General features: G+C 53.5%; 7 protein-coding genes across 7 annotated transcripts in view; 4 read left to right on the top strand and 3 right to left on the bottom strand.

Moving 5' to 3' along the window:
• Positions 1-1,655: 1,655 nt before the first annotated feature.
• CTHT_0060160 (uncharacterized protein) lies at positions 1,656-4,512 on the top strand (the record flags this gene model as incomplete). The annotated part of the gene is made up of 6 exons (XM_006696271.1): positions 1,656-2,431; positions 2,488-2,719; positions 2,768-2,903; positions 2,957-3,069; positions 3,119-3,202; positions 3,259-4,512. The coding sequence occupies 6 exons, from the start codon at positions 1,656-1,658 to the stop codon at positions 4,510-4,512; spliced, it is 2,595 nt and encodes an 864-aa protein (XP_006696334.1).
• Positions 4,513-5,997: 1,485 nt separating this feature from the next.
• Positions 5,998-7,581, bottom strand: CTHT_0060170 (uncharacterized protein; the record flags this gene model as incomplete). The annotated part of the gene is made up of 1 exon (XM_006696272.1): positions 5,998-7,581. One exon carries the CDS (start codon positions 7,579-7,581, stop codon positions 5,998-6,000), a length of 1,584 nt encoding a protein of 527 aa, XP_006696335.1.
• Positions 7,582-12,472: 4,891 nt separating this feature from the next.
• Positions 12,473-13,424, top strand: CTHT_0060180 (uncharacterized protein; the record flags this gene model as incomplete). The annotated part of the gene is made up of 2 exons (XM_006696273.1): positions 12,473-12,683; positions 13,189-13,424. 2 exons carry the CDS (start codon positions 12,473-12,475, stop codon positions 13,422-13,424), a joined length of 447 nt encoding a protein of 148 aa, XP_006696336.1.
• A 2,635-nt stretch (positions 13,425-16,059) lies between these two features.
• On the bottom strand, positions 16,060-17,782 carry CTHT_0060190 (uncharacterized protein; the record flags this gene model as incomplete). The annotated part of the gene is made up of 3 exons (XM_006696274.1): positions 16,060-16,345; positions 16,398-17,029; positions 17,081-17,782. The coding sequence occupies 3 exons, from the start codon at positions 17,780-17,782 to the stop codon at positions 16,060-16,062; spliced, it is 1,620 nt and encodes a 539-aa protein (XP_006696337.1).
• A 543-nt stretch (positions 17,783-18,325) lies between these two features.
• CTHT_0060200 (uncharacterized protein) lies at positions 18,326-18,786 on the top strand (the record flags this gene model as incomplete). The annotated part of the gene is made up of 2 exons (XM_006696275.1): positions 18,326-18,551; positions 18,695-18,786. 2 exons carry the CDS (start codon positions 18,326-18,328, stop codon positions 18,784-18,786), a joined length of 318 nt encoding a protein of 105 aa, XP_006696338.1.
• A 609-nt stretch (positions 18,787-19,395) lies between these two features.
• Positions 19,396-20,225, top strand: CTHT_0060210 (mitochondrial 54S ribosomal protein mL54; the record flags this gene model as incomplete). The annotated part of the gene is made up of 2 exons (XM_006696276.1): positions 19,396-19,831; positions 19,969-20,225. The coding sequence occupies 2 exons, from the start codon at positions 19,396-19,398 to the stop codon at positions 20,223-20,225; spliced, it is 693 nt and encodes a 230-aa protein (XP_006696339.1).
• Positions 20,226-20,748: 523 nt separating this feature from the next.
• CTHT_0060220 (transcription initiation factor TFIID subunit 7-like protein) overlaps positions 20,749-21,294 on the bottom strand; it is a gene marked incomplete at both ends in the record, with an annotated part of 1,859 nt that continues 1,313 nt past the window's right edge. The window contains one exon of the mRNA XM_006696277.1: positions 20,749-21,294. This exon is cut by the window's right edge and continues 50 nt beyond it. Coding sequence (XP_006696340.1) covers positions 20,749-21,294 — 546 coding nt within the window.

The following is a 21,294-nucleotide window of genomic DNA, read 5'->3' on the forward strand; positions in this document are numbered from 1 at the left end:
GAAGGGTTGGTGGCCGCGAAAAAAAAAAAAAAGGGGGGGGGGTGTGCGGGGGAGGGGAGGGAGAGAAATAGAGATGTTTAAAAGGAATGTATTATCACCGTATAAGCGATGCCCTGTATATGTATCATGTGTATCAATCATGAGCGGATATATCTGGTTCTCGGTAGATTTGTAGTATATCGACTTTTCGTATCCCATCAGGAGCTTTTTCTTGTTGTGCCCTTCTGATGTCTGTTTACTTGCTTTCACGAGGTTCACTTTCATCACACAGAGCAACGATCTTCACGCTCTCTTATCTGACTTGATTGTCACGATGCCTCAGCTGAGCTTATCAACATCCCACAGCACACAATCACTCCCCACATGCCGATTACCGAACCACGGGATGCCGTTGGCGGTTTGCAGAACCGGAAGGATCACCGATCATTGGACGGTTGAAACACCGAGTCGCGGTGCTGATTTGCGAACCAGTGACCGCTTGCACATGCGAACTTTAATCCACTTGGCTGTGCTGCTGGGCCGCGGGCCTCCTGTGGACAGGGGGCTGGAGAACGGGAGCCAAGCAGGAGGACAGGGATCGGCGCTGTTGGTGAGGTGGGTGCTGACGCAAATTCTGATGTTTTCGATGGACTGTTTTTATTTTCTTATGGAATTTTTAGAGGGAGCCAATGCGGTTTGTGTTGACCTTGTTTAAGGAATGCATTGCGTTCAAAGTGTAGAGAGTTGATCAGAAAATAAGTCGTAAAGGAAGAGAAGTCAAAACAACAAGGAGAAGGAAAAAGAGTACTCTTCAGGAATGCAGCGACCTGTTGGCGCCGAGGTAAGGTTGTGAAGGGGGGGGGGAAGGGGAAAAAAGAAGCTGTTGGTTCGGAAGCCTTGCGCGTTTGCGGGAGCGCTCAAAGCGCGATCGGGCTGTCTTGGATAGCAAAAAATGTCAGAATGCATACGGATCCGTACAGAAGGAGTTGTCTTCATTCCGTAGAAAAGAAAGAAGACAAGACCAAAGTTCGCTATCGTAGTCTATCCCGACCAGGCAACCCTAACAACAAACCTCCCTTGGTTCCGTTTCCGAAGTCGAGGGATGGATGGCTGATCCCATACCCTAGGTAGAGGCGCGCGCGCTAGTCTCAGATCTTTAAATCGAGAGGGGGGGGGTTCCTGAGCCCAGCTGAAATATTTCACACCGAGGTTCGAGGGGGAAGGGAAGGTACTTAATAAGTTAAATCATAGGACCGCGTCGATCCTAGGGTTGCATGTGTCACTCACTCCATGATTCAGCTCGCTTGAACCTGGGAAGGGTCTTTCATCTGATCTTTTTTAACCACTCTGACCGACTTTTGATGGTGTGTGTGTGTGTTTTTGAGTGACAGTGAGGCCGGGGCCAGCGAGCGCAGCTGAGAGATTCTGATTCTCAACGTGGACATCAATCTCAACCTCAACTTCAACCTCACCTCAACCTCAACCGACTTTATCACACCGAGACGGGGTCACTTGAGCTCATGACTTGAAATTACCCGATCGATCATCAATTAGCAACGTACGGATTATAAAAATATTTGAATCTCTCATCCAATCCATCAACTTCAACAATTCAATCGTTCAATCCTCTCATCGCGACTCATATACCAAAATCTCACTCTTCTCAGACCGATCCAATGTCCTCCCTCCATAACCCGGGCATCGGCCCAAGCATTCATCCCAACGGGGTCTCCAGCACCCCAACCAAGCAAATCGACCTCGCCCAAAACCCCTACGCGTCTGAATCCAAATGGCGCCACGTCGAGTCAACCGCCTTCGCCCGCTGGGAGCGTGAGAACCCTCGCCCGGAGATTGGCGGCATCAGCCCATCCTCCCATGCGGCTGCTGGTGTCAGAAGCAGTGGCAATGGCCCTCAAGAATACAAAATCATCTGCGGCCCCCTCCTCAACTTTCGTCGCATGGAAGGTCACGGTCGCCGCTGGTTCGGCAGCGTGCTGATTGTGACTGAGGGCGGGGGGATGATTGTGCCTGAGAAGGGGCAACGCCCGGTACTGAAGCTCCGCCGGGTTGGGAATAGCGAGAAGAATGTGCAGTTTATCGAGGGCCTGTGTCTGTACTCTGATCCGAAGGTGACCTTCTGGCGGTATGACCTTGAGGTAGCCGTTCGGAGCGAAGGAAGTACGTGGGAGTATGGGTTCAACTGTGGGAAGGGACCGAAGGTGAGCATGGGAGAGCAGGTGCCCGATCCTAAGAAGAAAGGGAACCTTCCAGGGGAGAAGAGGGAGTTGAGGGAAGGGTATCGATTCGTGATCCCCGCTTTTGAGGAGAGTATGAGGATCATGTTCTTCTCATGCAATGGGTTCAGTGTTGGGACGGATGAGAATGCCTGGACTGGGCCGGTGCTGTGGAATGATGTGCTGAGACAGCATAAGGAGAGACCGTTTCATGTTATGTGAGTCTTCCTCTCCCTCCCTCTTGAACTTCGGTTCAGTACTAACTAGTCGATAGGATTGGTGGCGGCGACCAGCTCTACAACGACGGCATCCGTGTCGATGGGCCGCTCGCGGAATGGGCGGATATTGCGAATCCCAAGAAACGGAAGGATCATCCTTTCCCAGAGGAATTGCGCCAGAAGTGTGATGAGTACTATCTCAGAAACTACCTGTGGTGGTACTCTACGGAGCCGTTTGCCTCGGCGAACTGCGTGATTCCTCAGCTCAATATTTGGGATGATCACGATGTGAGTTTCTCCCCTTCTGGGCTACGATGATCCTTACTGACGGGATAGATCATCGATGGCTTTGGCTCATACGTCGACCGCTTCATGAAATGCGACGTCTTCCGCGGCATTGGCGGCACCGCGCACAAGTATTACATGCTCTTTCAGCACCATCTGCCTCCTCCAGCCAGGACCTACACGACAGGTGAGTGTTTTGATCCCCTATTTTCAGTTCCACAGCACTGCTAACATAAACAGGTGGTCCCTCTGCGGCAGGGAATGATCAGGCCGGAGGAGCTGGCCAGACAGCCAATTCTTACGTACACCCTCCGATCAAGGAGCCTAACTATATTTATGGCCCCCATCCAGGGGTAAGTTATCCAAGAATGATTAGGGAAATGCCTGGGCTAACGCTAGCAGCCATATGTCGCTGAGCATACTCACAACATGTTCGCCCGACTCGGCGCCAGGGTCGCCTTCGTGGGCATCGACGCCCGTACTGAGGTGAGCTTTAGTCCCTTAGACTCTCTGACACCTCAAATATACTAAACGCATGCCAGCGCACGCGCCACCAAGTCAACCGCCCTGATACGTACGAAGCAATTTTCACACGTCTCTACGAGGAATTCTCCTCCGCGAAGCAAGCTAAGCGTCCCTACAAGCACCTGATCCTCCTACTCGGCATCCCCATCGCCTACCCGCGCCTGACCTGGCTGGAAAACATCTTCTCCAGCCCGCTCATGGGCCCCATGAAGCTCCTCAACCGGCGCGTGGGCTTCGGCGGCAGCTTCTTCAACACTTTCGATGGCAGCGTCGATCTGCTGGACGACTTGGACGACCACTACACCGCGCGCACCCACAAGGAGGAGCGCAACTGGTTGATCAAGAAGCTCCAGGTCTTGAGCGCGCGGTTCTCTGTCCGAGTGACCATCCTCGGTGGCGACGTCCACCTCGCTGCCCTAGGCCGCTTCTACGCCAATCCGAAACTCGGCATCCCTGTTGAGAAAGACTACCGCTACATGGTGAACATGATTTCCTCTGCCATTACCAACAAGCCGCCTCCGCTGGCTGTCGCAAACCTGCTTGCTAGCAGAAACAAGATCCATCATCTCGACCACGAAACAGACGAGACGCTGCTCAAGCTGTTTGACAAGGACCCAGGTCCCGCAACCAAGACGGCAGGCTACAACTGCGTCACCATGCCCAGCCGAAATTTCACCATCATTACAGAGAACTCCCCGCATAACACCACTATCGTCGAGGCGAGTACAAACAGCACTGCTACCAATGGCAACGGCAACGGCAACGGCAACGGCGCCCTCCCCGAACTTCAGCCCCCTAATCCCCTCAACCCTGACGCGTCCTCCCTCCCCCCCGGCTCAATCCACTCCCACTCCCATTCCTACCGCCCCCGGCTAGGCAGCTTCCTCTCCTCCCGCTCGCACAATCGCCCCGCAAGCGTGGACAACCCCTCCTCCGCAGCCTCAACCCAAACCGGCAATTCCAGATCTAAATCCAAATCCGGGCTCTTCCCCCGCTCTAAACCCGACCCGCGCAACCCCCTCTACGAAGGGGAACTCTCCTGTGGCACGAAACACCGCGCCGCAGACCCAAGGCTGCACGGCAGAGCGGCAAATGACGGGTCCCTGGACGTGTGTATCTGCGTGGAAATCGATCGGGGAGATGCAACCGGGAAGACACAGGGGTATGGTATGACGATTCCGGTGTTGGAGTACGAGGGCGAGGTGCCGGAGGATGTGGGGTATTTGGTGGAGAGGAGAGCATCGATTATTGATGGGGATAAGGGGCGATAGATGAGTAGGTACGTGCCTACCTTACCTATTCATGGCAGAGAGGTTGTGTGTAAGGTCAAGGGGGGAGAGGGGGGTTGGGGGGGGGGGGGTAGAAAAGAGAGACACCTACCTAAGTGAAATGATGGGGGCAGGTGAAGGGAGGGAGATAGTCTCTTACTTTGGATCTTATAAGGATTGTAGGAGGGTGAACAAAGTATCTTGTTGGGTTTGCAATTGTGGATATGGGTCATCGATGTCAATTGTGTTTGTGAGGTAATGCAAGATGTTGGTTAAGCCATATATGATAACGCCAGTTATGCTTAAATCTTGAATATCCATGACAATCTGCTTGCTTGCCTGAATGCTTCCTCTATGGACGTGGATGGCCAGCCGTCTGTCGAGCTACCCCTTTTTTATCCTCACTGTATCGGCATACGAAGATGTGACCGCCTTCTAGCCTAGGTAGTCTCCCTTTGCTGCAGTATCGTCCGCCCCTTTACTCAAGGGCAGGCATCGTTTCCGCAGAGAGAGAGGTGCTCAAGGCCCGTCATCCCTCCTGGCTTTCATATTCGCAGAAGGGCAGCAGCATGTAATGTCTAGAGCCTCAACTAAAACCAAATGATGAAGGTTAAGAACCAAGCATACCAAAAATATTAATTACCAAGCTACGTATCCCTATGTAACGATAATAATAACGAATCAAAACCAGAACCAGAAAGGGGGTACGACCGAGCTTGATCAAGCTCATGAGGGCATAACCAAAAACCAAAATCCTGGTGAGATCTGTGAATTCAAATCCTGGAGAAGGGGGTGGGGGAGGGTAGGTGGAGTGAATAATAAGACAAGAAGCCACTACCAACCAAGTAGATGTGAATCAAAATCCAAGTAACAAGTCAAGCCAGTCCAGCCCAAGCCAAATCAAAACAAACCGAAGAGATGGATACTGCCAAAATAAAGATCCATCCCTATGTCCATCCATGTTCTCATGAGAAAGGGAATCAACTCCTATGGACCCAGTCCTCCATATGACCAAAATCTCCAACAAACTCCAGCCAAGCTTACCCTCATGGTTGCTGTTGCCATTATCAACCCTCATTCTTTCAACAGGGTGTCCTGTCCCCTCATCCATCCATGTCCCTATCCATATCATGCAGGCACCTTTCCAGGTATGTATGTATGCGTGTGTGTGTGTGTGCATGTGTGAAATCTCGCATCCAAATAGTCATGCATCCCTTTGACCCGGAATCCATGTGCTGTGCTGCTGTTGTTGTTTTGTTGCTTTCCCCCCTCCCCCCCCTATCCCCCTTATTATTTAGTGATATGGCTCCTAACTAGAGAGAAATAGGTAGGTAGGTAGGTAGGTAGGTAGGAAGGAATCAATGCAATTTGCAGAGTTCCAGCCAAAATGCAATGATTTCCTTGCTTTTAATCATCTATATCCCTTCAATCCCCTCAGAAGATCATTTCCAACTGAATAACCGTGACCAAATCTTGGCTCCCCAAGGATCAAGCAGCAACGCCCTTCCCAACAACTCCCACCCATCGTATCCTCTTCAGCGCACCTCCCGCCGAGCTGCTCTTCACCAACTCACTGCCACATCCAGACCCAGCAGCCGCAGCAGCGGATGTCGCATTCCCAACCAACCCAGCCCCTCCCGAACCTCCCCCAGCAGTAAACGAAGCAGCACCAGCAGCGCCCTCCTGCCTGCCCACCTCTCTACCAATCATATACCCCGCGCCGAAGCCCACCACAGACACGAGAACGACCACGCCAGCGGAGACGGCCCACGTTAGAACCGACGGGGAGAGGGATGAGAAGAAGGATGTTTGGGATGCATTCCTTTCGAGGGTAACAGCCCCGGACGCCTTCCTCCTACCAGTGCCTCTTGACCTCGCACTCTGTACTGTCGCAGAGCGCTTAGTCTTCTCCCCCGAAGGGTGCAGTCTCGTCGGCGACAGGGCAGGCGACGAGCCGGTTGAAGTGCGGGTCCCGGTTCGGGATGGGACCTGCTGTGGGGCCTTGGGAGCGGCCGGGCCGGAGGGAGGTGGGGCCCCGTCGTCGTGCTCGGCCATGAGCTCCGATTCCGGTACAAGACGGAGTTCCATTGGCTGGGTGGTCGGAGGGAGGATTGCTGCACCGAGGGCGCGGCGTTCATCATCGCTGATGGTAGCAGGATTGTTATTGTTGTTGTTAGTGTTGGTGGCGGTATTATATTTCGGCAAACTACGCGCAGCAGCCGCGCAGGAAAGCAGCGTCGTCAGCGAGGCGCGTAGCGCAGCATCATTATCGGCCTGGTAAGATGGACTCAAGAAATCGGGGGGCGAGCGACGGGAGTTGTTATGCGAACGGTAATGGACGGGTCGCGAGGAGGGGGCTGATTGGCTGTAGGGATAGGAGCTACTCCTGCTAGCGGCAGCTGAGGAATGGTTCAGCATGTGACTGGGTGGATGAGAGAAGGCGTTTGGTTGGGGGCGGAAGACGGGCGTGGGGCTGGAGGCCGGGCCGAGGGCGGTGCCGTCGTCGTCGTCGTCGCTGTCGGAGTCGGTTTCGACGGCGGCGGAGGCGTTGCGAGAAGAGGTTGTCCGCCGATGGGAGAGAAGATTCGTGCTGGCGGTTGGGTGGATGGCTTCATTCGAGCTGGTCATGACGCGGTCTTCCTCGCTCTCGGACTCTTCGTACTCGTCTTGGCTGCTTGTCGCGCCGCTGGTGTTGGCGTCGGAGTGACCGACAATGAAGGACGCAGGCATCGCGTTCTGTGGTCGCCGGCGACGCGGGTAGGTGCCGGAGCCGACGCGCAGGCCGGTTGTAACGATCTCATCGCCGCCGATGGAGGAGAGCGATGAGGATGATGGACGGGACGACACCTCGACCCAGGACTCTGAAGACATAGACATGGTCAGTTCCGAGGGCTGTCGCGACAGGCCGCCGGCTTCGGCGTCTGGCTGAGACTGACCATCATTGTGCCGGCTTGGAGAGTGAGAAGTCGATGGAATGTCGGAGCGCACAACGGTATTCTCGGTGTTGGGAGCCGTAGTGACAGCGCTGCGCCCTTCGCGGCGCGATGGCCGATAGATTTCCGACGGCGGCATGGTCAACAAGATCAGACTCGTAGTTGACCCGGCTTTGCGTCGAACGTGCGGAAGATGCAATACGCAGGAAATCAGTCGGCGATTCTCACGATGTTGATTCGTATGTAAATGAGGAGATGGTCAGTCGTGTCGCTCTCCTCCTGACCCGGGGGGGGTAACCTGGCGAGAGTGTCCAGATCGTGGTGTTGTTGGCCCCACGGCACCTGAACAATCCGTAGCGGCGTCGCGCAGCGGGCGTGGGAGAGAGTATGGGCGAAGCAGGACGAATCACGCAGCACGCTGCCCCCAAAGCAAGTTCTCAGAGTCACGGACTGCTCAGCTGGCTGTAGGTGTGGATCGCCGCCCCCGCAGCCTGCAGGAGCGGAGTCGTGAGGACGCCGGCTTCACGCCTTCACCTCACGACAGCAGCCGGGAGCGGATCTTTGTTTTAATATCAGTGAAACCACCCTGATTTTTCCAGATCGAAATGGGCTGATTCTGTGAGCAACGGCAACGACAACGATGATGAAGAGGCGGAGGAGCAGTGACAAGAGAGTCTAGGTTGCTGGGGTACCTCCGTTCTTGTACTGTTGTGGAAAGTGGAAACCGAAGTCGGCGGTGATCCCACGATCAACCACAACCCATGTTTTTTTTTGTTGGGGCTTCTATGGGATTTGGCCTCTCTTTGATATCCTTGCTGGCCTTAACCACTGTCGACACACCGGCGCCCGCTCAGCCAGCACTGACACAGTGACAGTAGCATCCTAGGCACTGCGCCCAGGGCTTCCGTCCCGTCTGGGCGTCTCTGGCGACAGCTTGGTTGTCTCGCGCTGGGCGTGACCGTGCCAGCTCCACTCTAACCGGTGTGGAGCGATCGCCCAGGAACATTCGCCGATCTAATTGGATGCAGTCTCACCAGTCCCCACTTAGTGTGGTCCACTTGATCCATTGGGCGCGGCGCCATGACGTTGTGCCAGCCCTGTCGGTGCGAGATTCCGGCTCCCCGTCTTCAGCTTTTGGCCAGGGCTTTTTAACAATCCCCATTTTTTCTGAGGGCGGCCGAGGGATGGGATGAGACGTGAGGTTCATAAACCTTCTGTGTCTCGGGCTCAGCGCAGGAAGAAATCGAGCCTCTTGACAGTAAGTACACATCGAGGAGCCTGTGTGCTGTCAGCGTGATATCTGTGGCCTGAGGATGCTATCTACATGTTTCAAGGTGGAATGACAACGGCCATCTCCTACGAAATCTCCCCATGCTCTCTGCCCACATCAACCTCATGAGCCTCCAGTTGGATGCACTTCTCGGAAAGATTAGCTTCAGAAGCTTTTTATATCATGTCTCACAGCCGAATGATTGCCGGGAGTGTATTCGGCAGTTCATGCAGCCCTTACATAGCATTCTTAACACCTGATATCTCATACATCACGGCTAAGGATGTTTTTTTTTCTTCAACGTAGTTGCTATAGCGACCCTGATCTGTGGTTATAATGGTATATATATATATATATATATATGTATGTATGTATGTATGTATGATGTATGTATGTATGTATATATGCCAGCGGGCTTTATGAGGAGACGGGAGTCGTTATAAAAGATGAGGGCAGGCTTACAGTGTCCTAACCAAAATTTGGACCCGGTGCTGTGCTATTGGAGAAGTACTTTGTATCCATCCATATCTGGCGTTAAGCTTTTGACTTATCGTCTTCAACCGGGCTGACGGATCCCTACAATTGACCTTCAGTGGGTTTTCTCTGATCTACATAATTGGGAGCGATGCTGCGATATGCCCTGGCCTGCTCTCATAAAGAGGACACTAAAGCAGCGGGATAATTAACATCGCTCCTTGCTGGTAGATCTCGCCTGGTGTCTTAAGAGGCTGCCCCTGGATATTGTGTGGTAAGTCTAGAGGCTGCTGTGATGGGCACGTGCTCGACTACTGGTTGACAGTGTAAGTACCTCTGGAAGCTGTCAGAGCAGGGAATCTGTCCAATCGTAGAGAAAGGACTTACTGCGGCTGCTTCTAGAATCATATGCTATGATGCGGCCCTTCGTTTCACCATCCAGCTCCTGCTCTTTCTACAGTTTACTCCCGTTTGGATCAAGGGGAGCCTCATGCTCCATTATTTTGTGCTCCGTATGAAGTCCAAAATACGGATTAATCTCTGATAGAGCGTAGATCAGAAAATGCTTAACGGGATGGTCACACACCAACTAGTTTTTGGGTTAGGTAGCTCAGATGTAAATCACCTCCAAAGAAGTCCTACTCCTGGACAAGTAACCTGAGCCAGGACATCCTATGATTGCTACGGATCATCAAGCATGCTACTTTTTTAGGGCTGCATACCACCATAAGACCTTCCTTCTCTCCTGGGCAAGACTAATTACCCAGGTAATGTTCTCGTCGGGAGAGCGGGATGAGTATGAGGAAATCAAAAGGAAAGGGCCATGCTGTAAAGTAGGCGTAGCTCGTGAGGAACTTTGATGTTAGAGAAAATGAAGGCAACGATATCATGAGGGCCTCTGGAGGGATTGGCAACAGACAGTCTGGTAGAACCGAGAACCTCTGGAGGAGCGCCTTCCGCCCTTGGTTCTGCTTAATAAACGCATGAACTACATAGAAATGACTCATAGGCCCTTCCATCAAGATAGCAAACCGCAGTGCCGAAGATTTTCGGAAGTTTGTCATCACTCGATGACAACCCAACTCTTGCATATCAGACATGAGCTGCTTCAGTCCCGTTACACTTGAAATGTGTGAAGGAAGCATAGCAGACTGTAGGGTAGAGCCTCTGGATAGCACGTAAAGGCCTATCGGGTAAAGTTTGAGAGAGGTGCCCCTGCGATGTAACAAACAGACGGGCAGGTCTTGGAGCCCGATAGATCTGTGTGTGGAGAGTTGGGTTCGCGACTTTATTGTTCTATGGCAGACTTGAACTAGAGTCTAGGCGAACCAGGTAATCCCTAGCGTGAGGGGGAAAGGAGACGCAGCCTTATGTGGCACTCAGTCCTACGGGGAAGGCAGGCTAAGACGGCCTCTCCGTGTTTCCAAGCTTCTGGCTTCCTGATATCAATTAGATCGTCAGAAAGATTTTCACGACGGCCAGTTATGGCCCTGGACGTTCAACCGCATGAAGCCATTGCATGTGATGCAAACCATAGTGCTGGCAGTTGATCGCTGGCGTGGCTTGCAGTAGGAGCTAGGTAATGGTAATGGCCGATCATCTGGCTAGCCGAGATTTCTGCTGCTCACTGACGATTCGATATCCATATGTATGTCGCTTTCAGTCGGATGCGGGTTATGGAGCAATAAGAGAGAGTTGGCGGAAACTTGGAAGCCATAGAAGACATAGAAAATATGTTCTGCTGGCTTGTTGATAAGATGTGACCCCACAGGGGTCCAGCCGGGCCGCTCTTGCTGGAGCGAACCGCAGCGGCCCGGCCAATCACAGAGCCGGGCTAGTGCCTGGAGGCCCCACCAATCAAGACAGACACGGCAAGAAATGGCAACAGCGATGACCAACATCCAAGCACACTGCAGACAATGGGTGCAGGATTGCAGATGCAGCAATCTGCTTAATCGCAAGGATGATTCCCGTTCTGGGTAGCTGCTCTCTGGCCGCATTTTGAAGATGACCACTCCCGAGCGAGCCAGCACGTCAAATTTTGTCACCAGACCTGGTGTCGACCAACGAAGCACTGGGCTGCTGATTTTGACGATGCTGTGCGAGGACACGAAACTATGACGCGTGGGGGGTCATCGTCCTCCAGCCGCCGGGGGGTCCCCAGCAAAGACGCTTGAGCTCGGGAATGCAAACAAAATTTGAAAAGCCGGATCTGGGCAGACGGTTCACATATCGCTTAGGACCATGTAGCCGTTTAAAGATAGGGTTTGAGCATGTTTATGCTGCTCAGCCTGTCGAGCAAAGTGCGTGGGGTAAGTCCCGACTACTTACACATCCCCTGATGGCCCTGGTCAGTTTTGGGACAGCGGAGAACAAAAAGCTTTGTTTTAGATTCTACCCATGTTGGATCTCCTTTTGATTTGATTTCAAGAGCGGACAGGAGTCACAGGTTGGTTAGAGAGCTGCTTCCCTCTTCAGCTGGTCAATGTTTAGCGTCTTTTGCCCCAACACCCTAGCTTCATGGGTTATCCTGCCTCTGTTACGCGTTGAACTAAGCTTTCGAGGCACAATAAGGCGTTCTTCAGGGGCTTTAGCCATACAAATGAAATTACAATTGCGATTTTTGGAGGTATATACATGGCCGCATTTCAAAGATCTGTATTTAACCAACGCCCGGCTTCCTCGTAGTTTGTCTGTCAATCTTCCTCCATGCTCATTCTGCTCTTTTACGTCTTTTTTTCCCCTCCAAAAATGCTTCGAAGAAGCATTTTCGATAGCCAAAAAAAAAACCAAACTAAAAACAGCCGAAAGACGAAGTCTAGCCAGAAGTATCAGTGACTTCCCCAACTCGAGTGAGATTACCAAGACCAACCAGCGTTGACCCAAGCAGCAGCTCTGACGAGCTATCCAGCCAGTTCCAGCGGCATGCCACAATCCTCGCGACGCTCGTGTCAAGACGGCAGCTGCATTAGCCCATCCTGTTCTCCCTTCCAATGCCAAGCGTCTAGCCATCAGGCCGCAAAACAGACCAGCGCTCTGCATGCATACCCACATGTGTTGAGCTCCCAGAAGGGGGAGGGGGAGGGGGGTAAACAGGCCTTCGGCCTAGGGAAGGCAGGGGAGGAAAAGACGAGGAGAACAAAAGGTCAGGGAGAAGCCAGCGGTCGGGGGGGTGCGTCCCTCCCGGAATGAGTGCGGCTCTTTCGTCCCCGTGGCCTGCCCCTCCTGCCAGCCGAGCTGGCGGCGGCCAGGCTGGCTTTCCTGGGGCTGGCTCTCGCAGAGTCTAATGCCCTCCCCCATCTTTACCATTCGCTCCTTCGTCCTCTCCGCTGCCCCCTTCTTCTCCTCATGCCCTGCGCCTTTCCGAGAGCCCATTCCCAACCTCGCTCGCGCCGCGTCCGACGCCGACCTGCCCCTCTCTGAGCCGAAAATGACTGACCCGACCAACCTTCGTGCGGCCTTGTCTGGCTTGAGAGAGCCCGGCGGACAAACCAGATGTTTACACGCAATAACCGCACGGAACGGCACTACACTACACCACACTCCCTACGCAAACCCACGCGTGTCACGCTCCCCTCGCTCTCCGCGGCAGACCCACTCCAAGCAACCCGGCCGGCAACGCGTAGTGCGCGCGTTTCATCTATCTGACCCTCTGTCTGTCTAGCTGACTGGCTGTTCCTTTGTGCCCTCATCATATCTGCCCAATCATCGTTACATCCCTCTCTTGTGCTGCAATCCCCCCAGCTTTGGGCTCGAGACAATTTCGCAGACCGCATTCCTGAAGCCCAGAGAAGGGAAACCATGGGTGAGATGGCAGTTGATGCGGGGTTCGGAACCTGGAGGTATAACAGGGGATAGTCGGACTCTCTGGGGTGAAAAGATCTGGGGAAAGCCTATATAGCTAAGCTGTTCTCATTGCGCTCACAGCATTGCAGGAATTCAGCTCTTCCTACGCTCCATGCTTTCCTCGTTTGCTTCTCTGTATCGGTTTTGACTTCTCAGCTATCATCCCACAGTTCTCGTCCTCACAGAGAGCTCCAGCCAACATGGACAACACGTCCGCCTCAGCTGCCGGTTCTGGCGCTGAACCATTCTACACAACATATGATCCTCAGCCTCCTCAGGCCCCCAAGCCGGCTACAGACAAGGGTAGTGGCAAGGGACGTGGCAAGGGACGTGGCAAGGGACAAGGGGAACAGCCTGATAAGCAAGACAAAGAAAAGGCCAATCAGAACTAAGACGGCACTCATCATCACTTCGCTCTTCCGGTTGGTACATCCTGGTCTTGTTGTTTTCCCTCACTTAAACATCCGTATACGACAATTTTAAAACATTAGGCTGAAAAGCTAACATCTTATATCGTTCAACTCAGAGATGCCCGAGATATTCTTCGCGATCACTGCTGCTCTAACCATGCCCCGTTCCCAACCAAACCCCCGGGGCTCCCGGGGAAATCAGAACGGGAGGATGGACACTTCCTTAACGACTCGATCTGTTTCACCTTCTCGTGGAGGACTCACTGGCTGAGACTGTGACATGAGTGCAATGGAAGCTTTATGTTAACTTTTTTTTTCTGGATGAATGTCCTTTTGATGATGACTTACGTTGTTCGAGGGCCCCTTAAAAGGAGCTAGATGGAACATATATCTATTGATTACCATACGCTTACGTTTCAGAAAGGAACGGGGGAGTTTTGTAGCCGAATGGGAGGATCAATGAGAAGGCAGGCAGATGGTTATTTTACCACCATCCCGTCCAGTACTTGAAAATGAAATGCGTCTTTTTCTTTTTTCCTGCACCGCAATCAAGTGTCTACTTGATTTCTCCCCCTCATATAGATTCCTGTATAAAGCGCTCAACGTGTGCTGACTGCCCGGAGGCCCAACCCGCGGGGGTCACAAACTCTGGTTCTATAGGTCGCCATCCAGTTAGTCATTTGAGCCAAGTCACCCTTTCGCCCGAGCTATATCCACTGCTACATAGTCCACTGCTACATGACTTACTAGCCAGTCAGGGCTGGTTATCTCCATGTTCGTGAGGCTTGCCTCTCAGGCATGTACATCCCATGAGTCACAAAGAGGCGGGAAAATACGCAGGTCTCACTACACTAAGACCTTCTTTAAGGCTTCCTTTGCACCGACGAACTGCCAGAAACCAAGAAAATGCACACCGGAGAAATAAGTTTATATGCATATGACTCTATACTGATGATGCCACCTAGCTACAGTTGCAGACCAAGAAATGAAATGAAAAGCCAACTATTAGCAATGACGACAGGCTGAAAGGGGTTGCTCAAGCTCAGTTGGGCCATAGTCTGTGCCATCCAAGGTTGCAAGGTGTCTTGCATTGCCTTGAACATCTTCGTCTCTTTGTGTGGCTGATGGTATATGCATGGTCGCCAAGCATCTCATTGTCCCTCCCATATTCAGTACATAAACTATGAACTTTGCATAACATTTCAACATGGTACTCTGTTTACCATAGTACTAGCTCTCTCTACAAACATGCTAGATTCCTACTTTCTCATCAGGTCCTTGCGCACAATAGATGGCTACTTGGTTCATAGACCTTCAGCAGCCACTCTATATCCTCTGGTCTAGGGTGTCACCAATTATATATGCCTTGTCAACCTCCATGGAAGCCTCACAGACATCATAGAGAAAACCAGAGGTGTGTGACTCTTAAAGGTACTTACCACTTCCTACGATGTTTACAGCCTTTCACTTTTGATACAGATTCATGACGATAAAGATCACAGAGACAGAGAGAGGAGGGACTCTGAAGAACACGTAAGTTTCTCGCGTTTTTTCAGGTCCCCTCTCGTAGAGAGACGAGTGAAGTAAGATGATGCTGATGAAACTACGGAAACAAACTGCAAATATACTTGAGACATCCCCCAACCACCAGAGACCAAATTCTTTATTTTTTTTGTTCTCCTTCTCCGAGCCCCAAAGACCAAAGAACCAAACAAGCACGAGCGAAGCAAACCGATCGGAAAAACCACAAGAACCCTCGTATGCAGAACAGACAAGCCCTCGAGAAAGCCCACGGAACGAAGAGCGAAGCAACATTTGGTACCAGTCTCTCTGAAGAGAGACCGATGCTAGATGGATGCCTACAAGCCCACGAGCCCACGGAGAGGTAGGGAAACCCATCGCTTGAGAAGACGAGAGAGCCATCAAACCCACTGTACTATGTCATCTACAACTGCTGTTGACCGAGACAGACAGCGGCAGATGCGTCATATGCGTCATGTCAAGAGAGGAGAAAATATGAGGCTGTCAAAGAGCCCAAAACCCAGCCTCATCTTTCAGCGCAAGTCAAGCCCACAAAAGGTAGGTAGCGGACACATTATGGACTGGAGGAAGTCCTCCATAGAGAAAAAGCCCTCAAGCCCTCAGGTTAGATCGACACCTCCTCTCTCGGTCAGCGGTGGCCAACCAACTAGACCGAGAAAAGATGTATCTTTTTCTTCAAAAGCCCACCACCTAGATTCCCTCACCGGTTGACCAACATTCCAGTGAGGGAAGATGGTGTGATTCTGAAGAAATGGCCCTCGATGAAGACGATGTTAAAAACCCACAAAGCCCTCAGTGAAGGTAACCTGGTACGCAACGATTTGTGACTGACTGTGGACGGACGAATCAAAGCAGCAGTTGTGAAAATATAGCCCCTCGTGACGGACGGATTAAGTTGGTAGTAAAGAGGTATCAAGCAATCCCACGTTCGTTCTTTTTCTTTTCGTTGTCCCCTGTGCGCGCGTGCGGCAGCATGAAATCATCCCATTACCCTCATAACCTTGATCGTACATCCTACACTGAAGCATTGAACTGAGGCACCAAACTGCTGAAGACCACACTCCTATCGAACAATTTAGAAGGTGATCTTCTTGCCCTGGAAGGCAGTGCCGGCGCTCTTGTTGCCGCCACGGGCGCCGCCGCGGCCACCGCCACCACGGCCGCCACGAGCACCACCACGGCCACCGCCGCGACCGCCACGGAAGCCATTGCCGCCCCCGTTGCTGTCGCGGGGCTTGGCGAAGTCGAGACGGACGGGACGGCCGTCCAAGTTGGAGCCGTTAAGCTGATTGAAGGCGGTCTTGGCGTCCTCGACCGAGTTAAAGGTCACGTAGGCGAAGCCCTTGGGGCGGCCAGACTCCCTGAATAGAGTTAGCGGTTGAGTAGATTAGACACAAGCACAAGTATACTCACTGATCGGTCGGGATACGGAGGCTCTGGACAGCAGCGACAGAGTTGAAAAACTCGGAGACAGACTCCTCAGTAGCGTTAAAGGACAGGTTTCCAACAAAGAGGGTGTCGCTCTCGGGGCTGATGACATCGCCATGCTTGCGGGCACGCTCCGCGGCACGGGTAGTGGGATCATTGCCCTCGGCCGGCTTGGAAGCGAAGTCCAGACGCATCTCGCGGCCTTGGAGGTGGGCGCCGTTCTTCTCGTTGTAAGCTTTCTCGGCGGCATCAGGAGAGGTGAAGTCGACGTAGCCAAAGCCGCGGGAGCGGCGGGAGTCCTTGTCGGTCACGACGCGGGCGCTGACGATACCCTCGCAATTCTCAAACTCTTCATACAGAGCCTTATCGTCGACGGCCCAGCCGAGGTTACCGACCCAGAGGGTGGCCGTCTTCTCAGAGGTCTGTGCATTGGCGTCACCCTTTGTCTTCTTGACATCAGCGGCGGCCGACTCGGGCTCCTCCTCGGCCTTGCGCTTCTTGGACGACTTCTCCTTAGCAGCGGGCTTCTCTTCGACAGACTCCTCAGACTCCTCCTCAGACTCAGACTCGGACTCAGACTCGGACTCAGACTCAGAGCTAGACTCGCTCGACTCAGACTGTAGAAAGTTAGCGCGCGAAAGTGTTAGTGTAGAATTGGGATGATGTACCTCAGAGTCGGACTCAGACTCCGACTCAGACTTGGCCTCGGCCTTCTTGTCGTCCTTGCCCTTGGCAGCGGCGGGCTTCTCCTCCTCAGACTCCTCGTCCGACTCCGACTCAGAGGTTTCAGAGTCAGAAGACTCGCTCTCGCTCTCGCTATCGCTCTCAGACTCAGACTCGGCCTTCTTGGGCTTAGCCTTTTCCTGCTTGGCAGCAGCCTTGGGCTTCTCCTCCTCATCCTCAGAGTCCGACTCGGAAGAATCAGACTCAGAAGTCTCGGAATCAGACTCAGAAGACTCAGACTCAGATTCGCTGGCCTTGGCGCCGTTGACCTTAGCAGCCTTGGCCTTGCCGTTGGTCAGGGGCTTGGCGTCTGTCATCTCGACATCGGAATCGGACTCAGAAGAGTCGCTCTCGGAATCCGACTCAGACTCAGAAGACGAAGAATCGGAGGACTCAGAGTCGCTGGCGCTCTTCTTGGTCTCTTCCTCATCGGAGCTGCTGGCGCTGGACTCAGAATCGGACTCGCTCTCCGACTCAGAAGACTCAGACTCGCTCTCAGACTCCGACTCGACCTTCTTCTTGTTCTTCTTGACCTCGACGGCCTTAGCCTTGGAAGTGGCGACCTCCTTCGGCGCGACCTTGGCCGGCTTAGCGGCCTTTTCGACAGCCTTGGCCTTGACGGCTTTGGTATCCTTGGTCTTGCCCATGGTGAAGGATTTAATAATTCTTGAAGTTGCGCGAAAAGATTGGACTAGATTTTTGGGCAAGAAAGGGGAGGAAGGAATGGAATTGTTGCAGGTAGAGGAAATTTTCCTTGGGGGGGGGGGAAGGGGAGGGAGGTTTGAAAAGAAAAATAGATGGTCGCGAAAAGGCTGGGCGAGCGATAAGAAAAATTCAAGGCTTATCGAAAATTTAAGTGGGGCCAAACGCGCGGGCGGTGGATGGCGTTTTCACGCGGAGCCAAGATTTGGGGGCATCCCTGCGCTAGACCGCTTTGAGCCTAGCGTGGAGAAAGGCTTGGCAATGAGTCTTGGCTTTGCGGCGGTTTCTGCCTGTCAATTGAGGTATCAACTGGAAGCTCCAGCTTTGGCCGCAAAGTGGATGCCGTGCTGCAGCAGCATCAGCATCACAGCGATCACCTGCCGCCGCCGTAGCTCGAGTTGCGCTGGATATCGAACCCGACGCCGCGACCACAATCCTTCGACTCTGTTTCTTTTCGAGGGAGTCAGCCTAACCCTTACTAAGTCACCATGCCAACTCCCGAGTCCGAGGCCTTCCTGGCCAAGAAGCCGCAGGTTCCGCCGACCTTCGACGGCGTTGACTACGAAGATAACAAGCGCCTCAAGCAGGCCCAGGACGCCATCATCCGCGAGCAATGGGTGCAGGTCATGATGGGCCGGCTGGTTCGCGAGGAGCTAAGCAAGTGCTACTACCGGGAGGGCGTCAATCATTTGGAGAAATGCGGCAAGCTGAGAGGTTGGTGTCCCACGATGGGGGTAGTTTTGGGGTTTGTGAGGGGGGCAGGGGACAGTTCAGCTGCTGCACCTGCGGAAGTGCTGTCTCTGTCGTCGCTCTTGGGGTGGTTTCACTGGTTGTGCAGAGGGCTGACGTGCTTGCAGAGCGGTACCTCCAGCTGCTTGCCAACGCTAAGGTCAAGGGTTACCTGTTCGAGCAGCAGAACTACTGGTCAAAGGAGAACCAGCAGCAGTAATTACAGACGAGATTTGGGCGAAAAGAGTGCGAATATGGCTTGGGGATATGGGCGTTGGGACTGGGCAAGCTTAGAGAGCGTTTATAGATGACATGTCGACATGGAGGGGCTATGGAGGGGGGGAGGTCCTCTGCTCGGGCAGACGGGGCAGAGCACTGAGAACTGGCCGTATCGACGGCCAGATGGTCATGTATCGATTGTATGAAGCAATTGACGTCTGTAAACACAATGCATATTACTCTCAATTGTGATTGTAATCTTCTAATAAGTGTGACATTTTCTCTCGAATATATCGGCCTGCGCTGTTTAACTTTGGGGCTGTCGTCGCAAGCCGCGGCGTGGGTGTCGGCCAAGACATCAGTCGCGTCCACCAAAGGCCAAAATTGCACAGGTGCAAGTTCCGGCCGCCCTAGAAATTTTTAGCCCACCCGACTCCATCCATCCATCCCGCAACGCCAACGACCCGGACGCCTCTGAACAGCGTCACAAGACGGAGAGCGACCTCCAATTCTACAGCAAGTATTACAGCAGCCAGGGCGCTCCCCTCCACGCCCGCCCGACAGCCAGACAAACTCACACACCAGACCAACCCAGCACAGCAGTTGTGCCATGATCTGCCGGACCTGTCTGCGCCGAGCCGCGGGGCTCGCAAGCCGCCAACTCAACCTGTCGTCAACAACCACCCTCTCTCAGACACTAGCTGCCCCCTTCTCTACAACAACACTACGAACTTTCAGCACTTCTCTACCCATCCTTAACACCTCCTCAGCTTCAGCAGAAGCGCAACCAGCAGCAGCACAAGGCGCCCCCGACCTGAACCCTGTGACCCCTGGCGCTGCGGCCGCGGCCGCTGAGGGTGAGGGCAAGAAACCTCTGTCATCCTGCCCGGCCGGCACGGTACTCAAGGGGCTGAACTACTTCAAGGGCAAGAATGACCCGGTGGCGCTGCCGGATGAGGCGTACCCGGAGTGGCTGTGGCGGTGCCTGGAGGTGAAGAAGAAGACGAATGAAGGGGAGGAGGGCGTTGATGTCGGCGATGAGTTTTGTACGTTTTTCTCCTTTTCTTCTCCCCACCAACCCCCCGCCCCCCGCGGGGGCCCCTCTCGGGGACGAGCCCCCGCACCCCTTGCTTGAACCTACCAAGGGAACCAAGGGACAGGAAATGCTGACCATGTGGTGTAGCCAAGTCCAAGAAACAACGCCGCCTCGCGCTCAAGCGGCTGCGGGCTCAGGAGGCCAAGCTGCTGGCGTCGGGCGACCTGGAGGCGCTGGCGCCCAAGATCCCGCTGCAGCAACAGAGCATCAACCTTCCGGGCGCCGAGACGGGCTCGCTGCAGGAGGCCGTCGCCGCCGTCGACGCGCGCGAGGCCCTGCGCCGTGCCATGCGCAAAGAGCGCCGCGCCAAAATCAAGGAGAGCAACTACCTCAAGGCTATGTAAACGTAAGCTCCTTGGGATTGCCGGCTTTGGTTTTTCGAGGCATATATACATATATGGCATGGGAGAACGTTTGTTGGCGGCTTTTGGGCGTGGACTTTCGACCTACCTGTCGGGCATGGACATGTTATCTCTGGGATGACGATAAAGAAGAGAAGCAGAGGAAGGTTGGCGGATCATGGCTGTCTAGACGTGTACAAAAACACCGTGTATTATTTTTTGTATGTACAACCACATCAGTCATAAGGCAATCAAGACGCGGATATTACAAACTCATGAACTCTATACCTATTCCACAACTATCATGGGAAGGACAGATTGATAGATATAGTATTTGCCTGATGACAGACCAATGCTTCGTTGTCCGGGTATTCGGTAATCTCTTCCACAGAACAAGCCCTTTTAAACGCCCATCCCTGTCTGAGTAAAAAGTAGAAGTAAGTAGCTAAACTAATAAGCAGTCTCCTCGAGTGTAGAAGCCGTCACATAATACAAGATGTTCTCCGTCTGAGCCTCTGCAGTTCCCTTAATCTTCGTCCGCCTCGCCAAGGATACTCTTCTTGAGCTGGATCTCCGACATGATATTTTTGATATTCCCCTCCAGCCGCTTCTTCATGATCGGACCCGTCACACTGGCCAGCTGCTCCTCGTACTGCTTGAGCTGACGCTTGAGCTGCGCGATCTCGTTGCGCACGCTGGCCTTCTTGTCGTGGTCTTCGTCGTCCTCGTCGTCGGCGCCGCCCTCGCCGCCCTCATCTTCGTCTTCCTCATCCTCCTCATCGTCCTCTTCTTCCTCCTCTTCCTCTTCCTCGTCGCCGCCTTCCTCGCCTTCGTCGAGTTCCTCCTCGCCGGCAGCTTCTTCCTCCGCTCCAGGAGTGCCGTTTGCCGTGACGGGGGTGACCCCATCCACGGCAGCGGCGCCAGCAGCACCAGCAGAAGGGGCAGACGCGGCAACAATAGTTGAAGCCGAGACAGTAACGCCAGCCCCCTCAATCGGAGTCTCCTGAGCATCGAGAAACTCCGCCTCGAGCGCAGCATCATCAACCTCAGACTCCGCCTCCTCCTCCCCCCT

The sequence above is a fragment of the Thermochaetoides thermophila genome, assembly GCF_000221225.1.
Source record: "Thermochaetoides thermophila DSM 1495 unplaced genomic scaffold scf7180000011821, whole genome shotgun sequence".
NCBI lineage: Eukaryota > Fungi > Ascomycota > Sordariomycetes > Sordariales > Chaetomiaceae > Thermochaetoides > Thermochaetoides thermophila.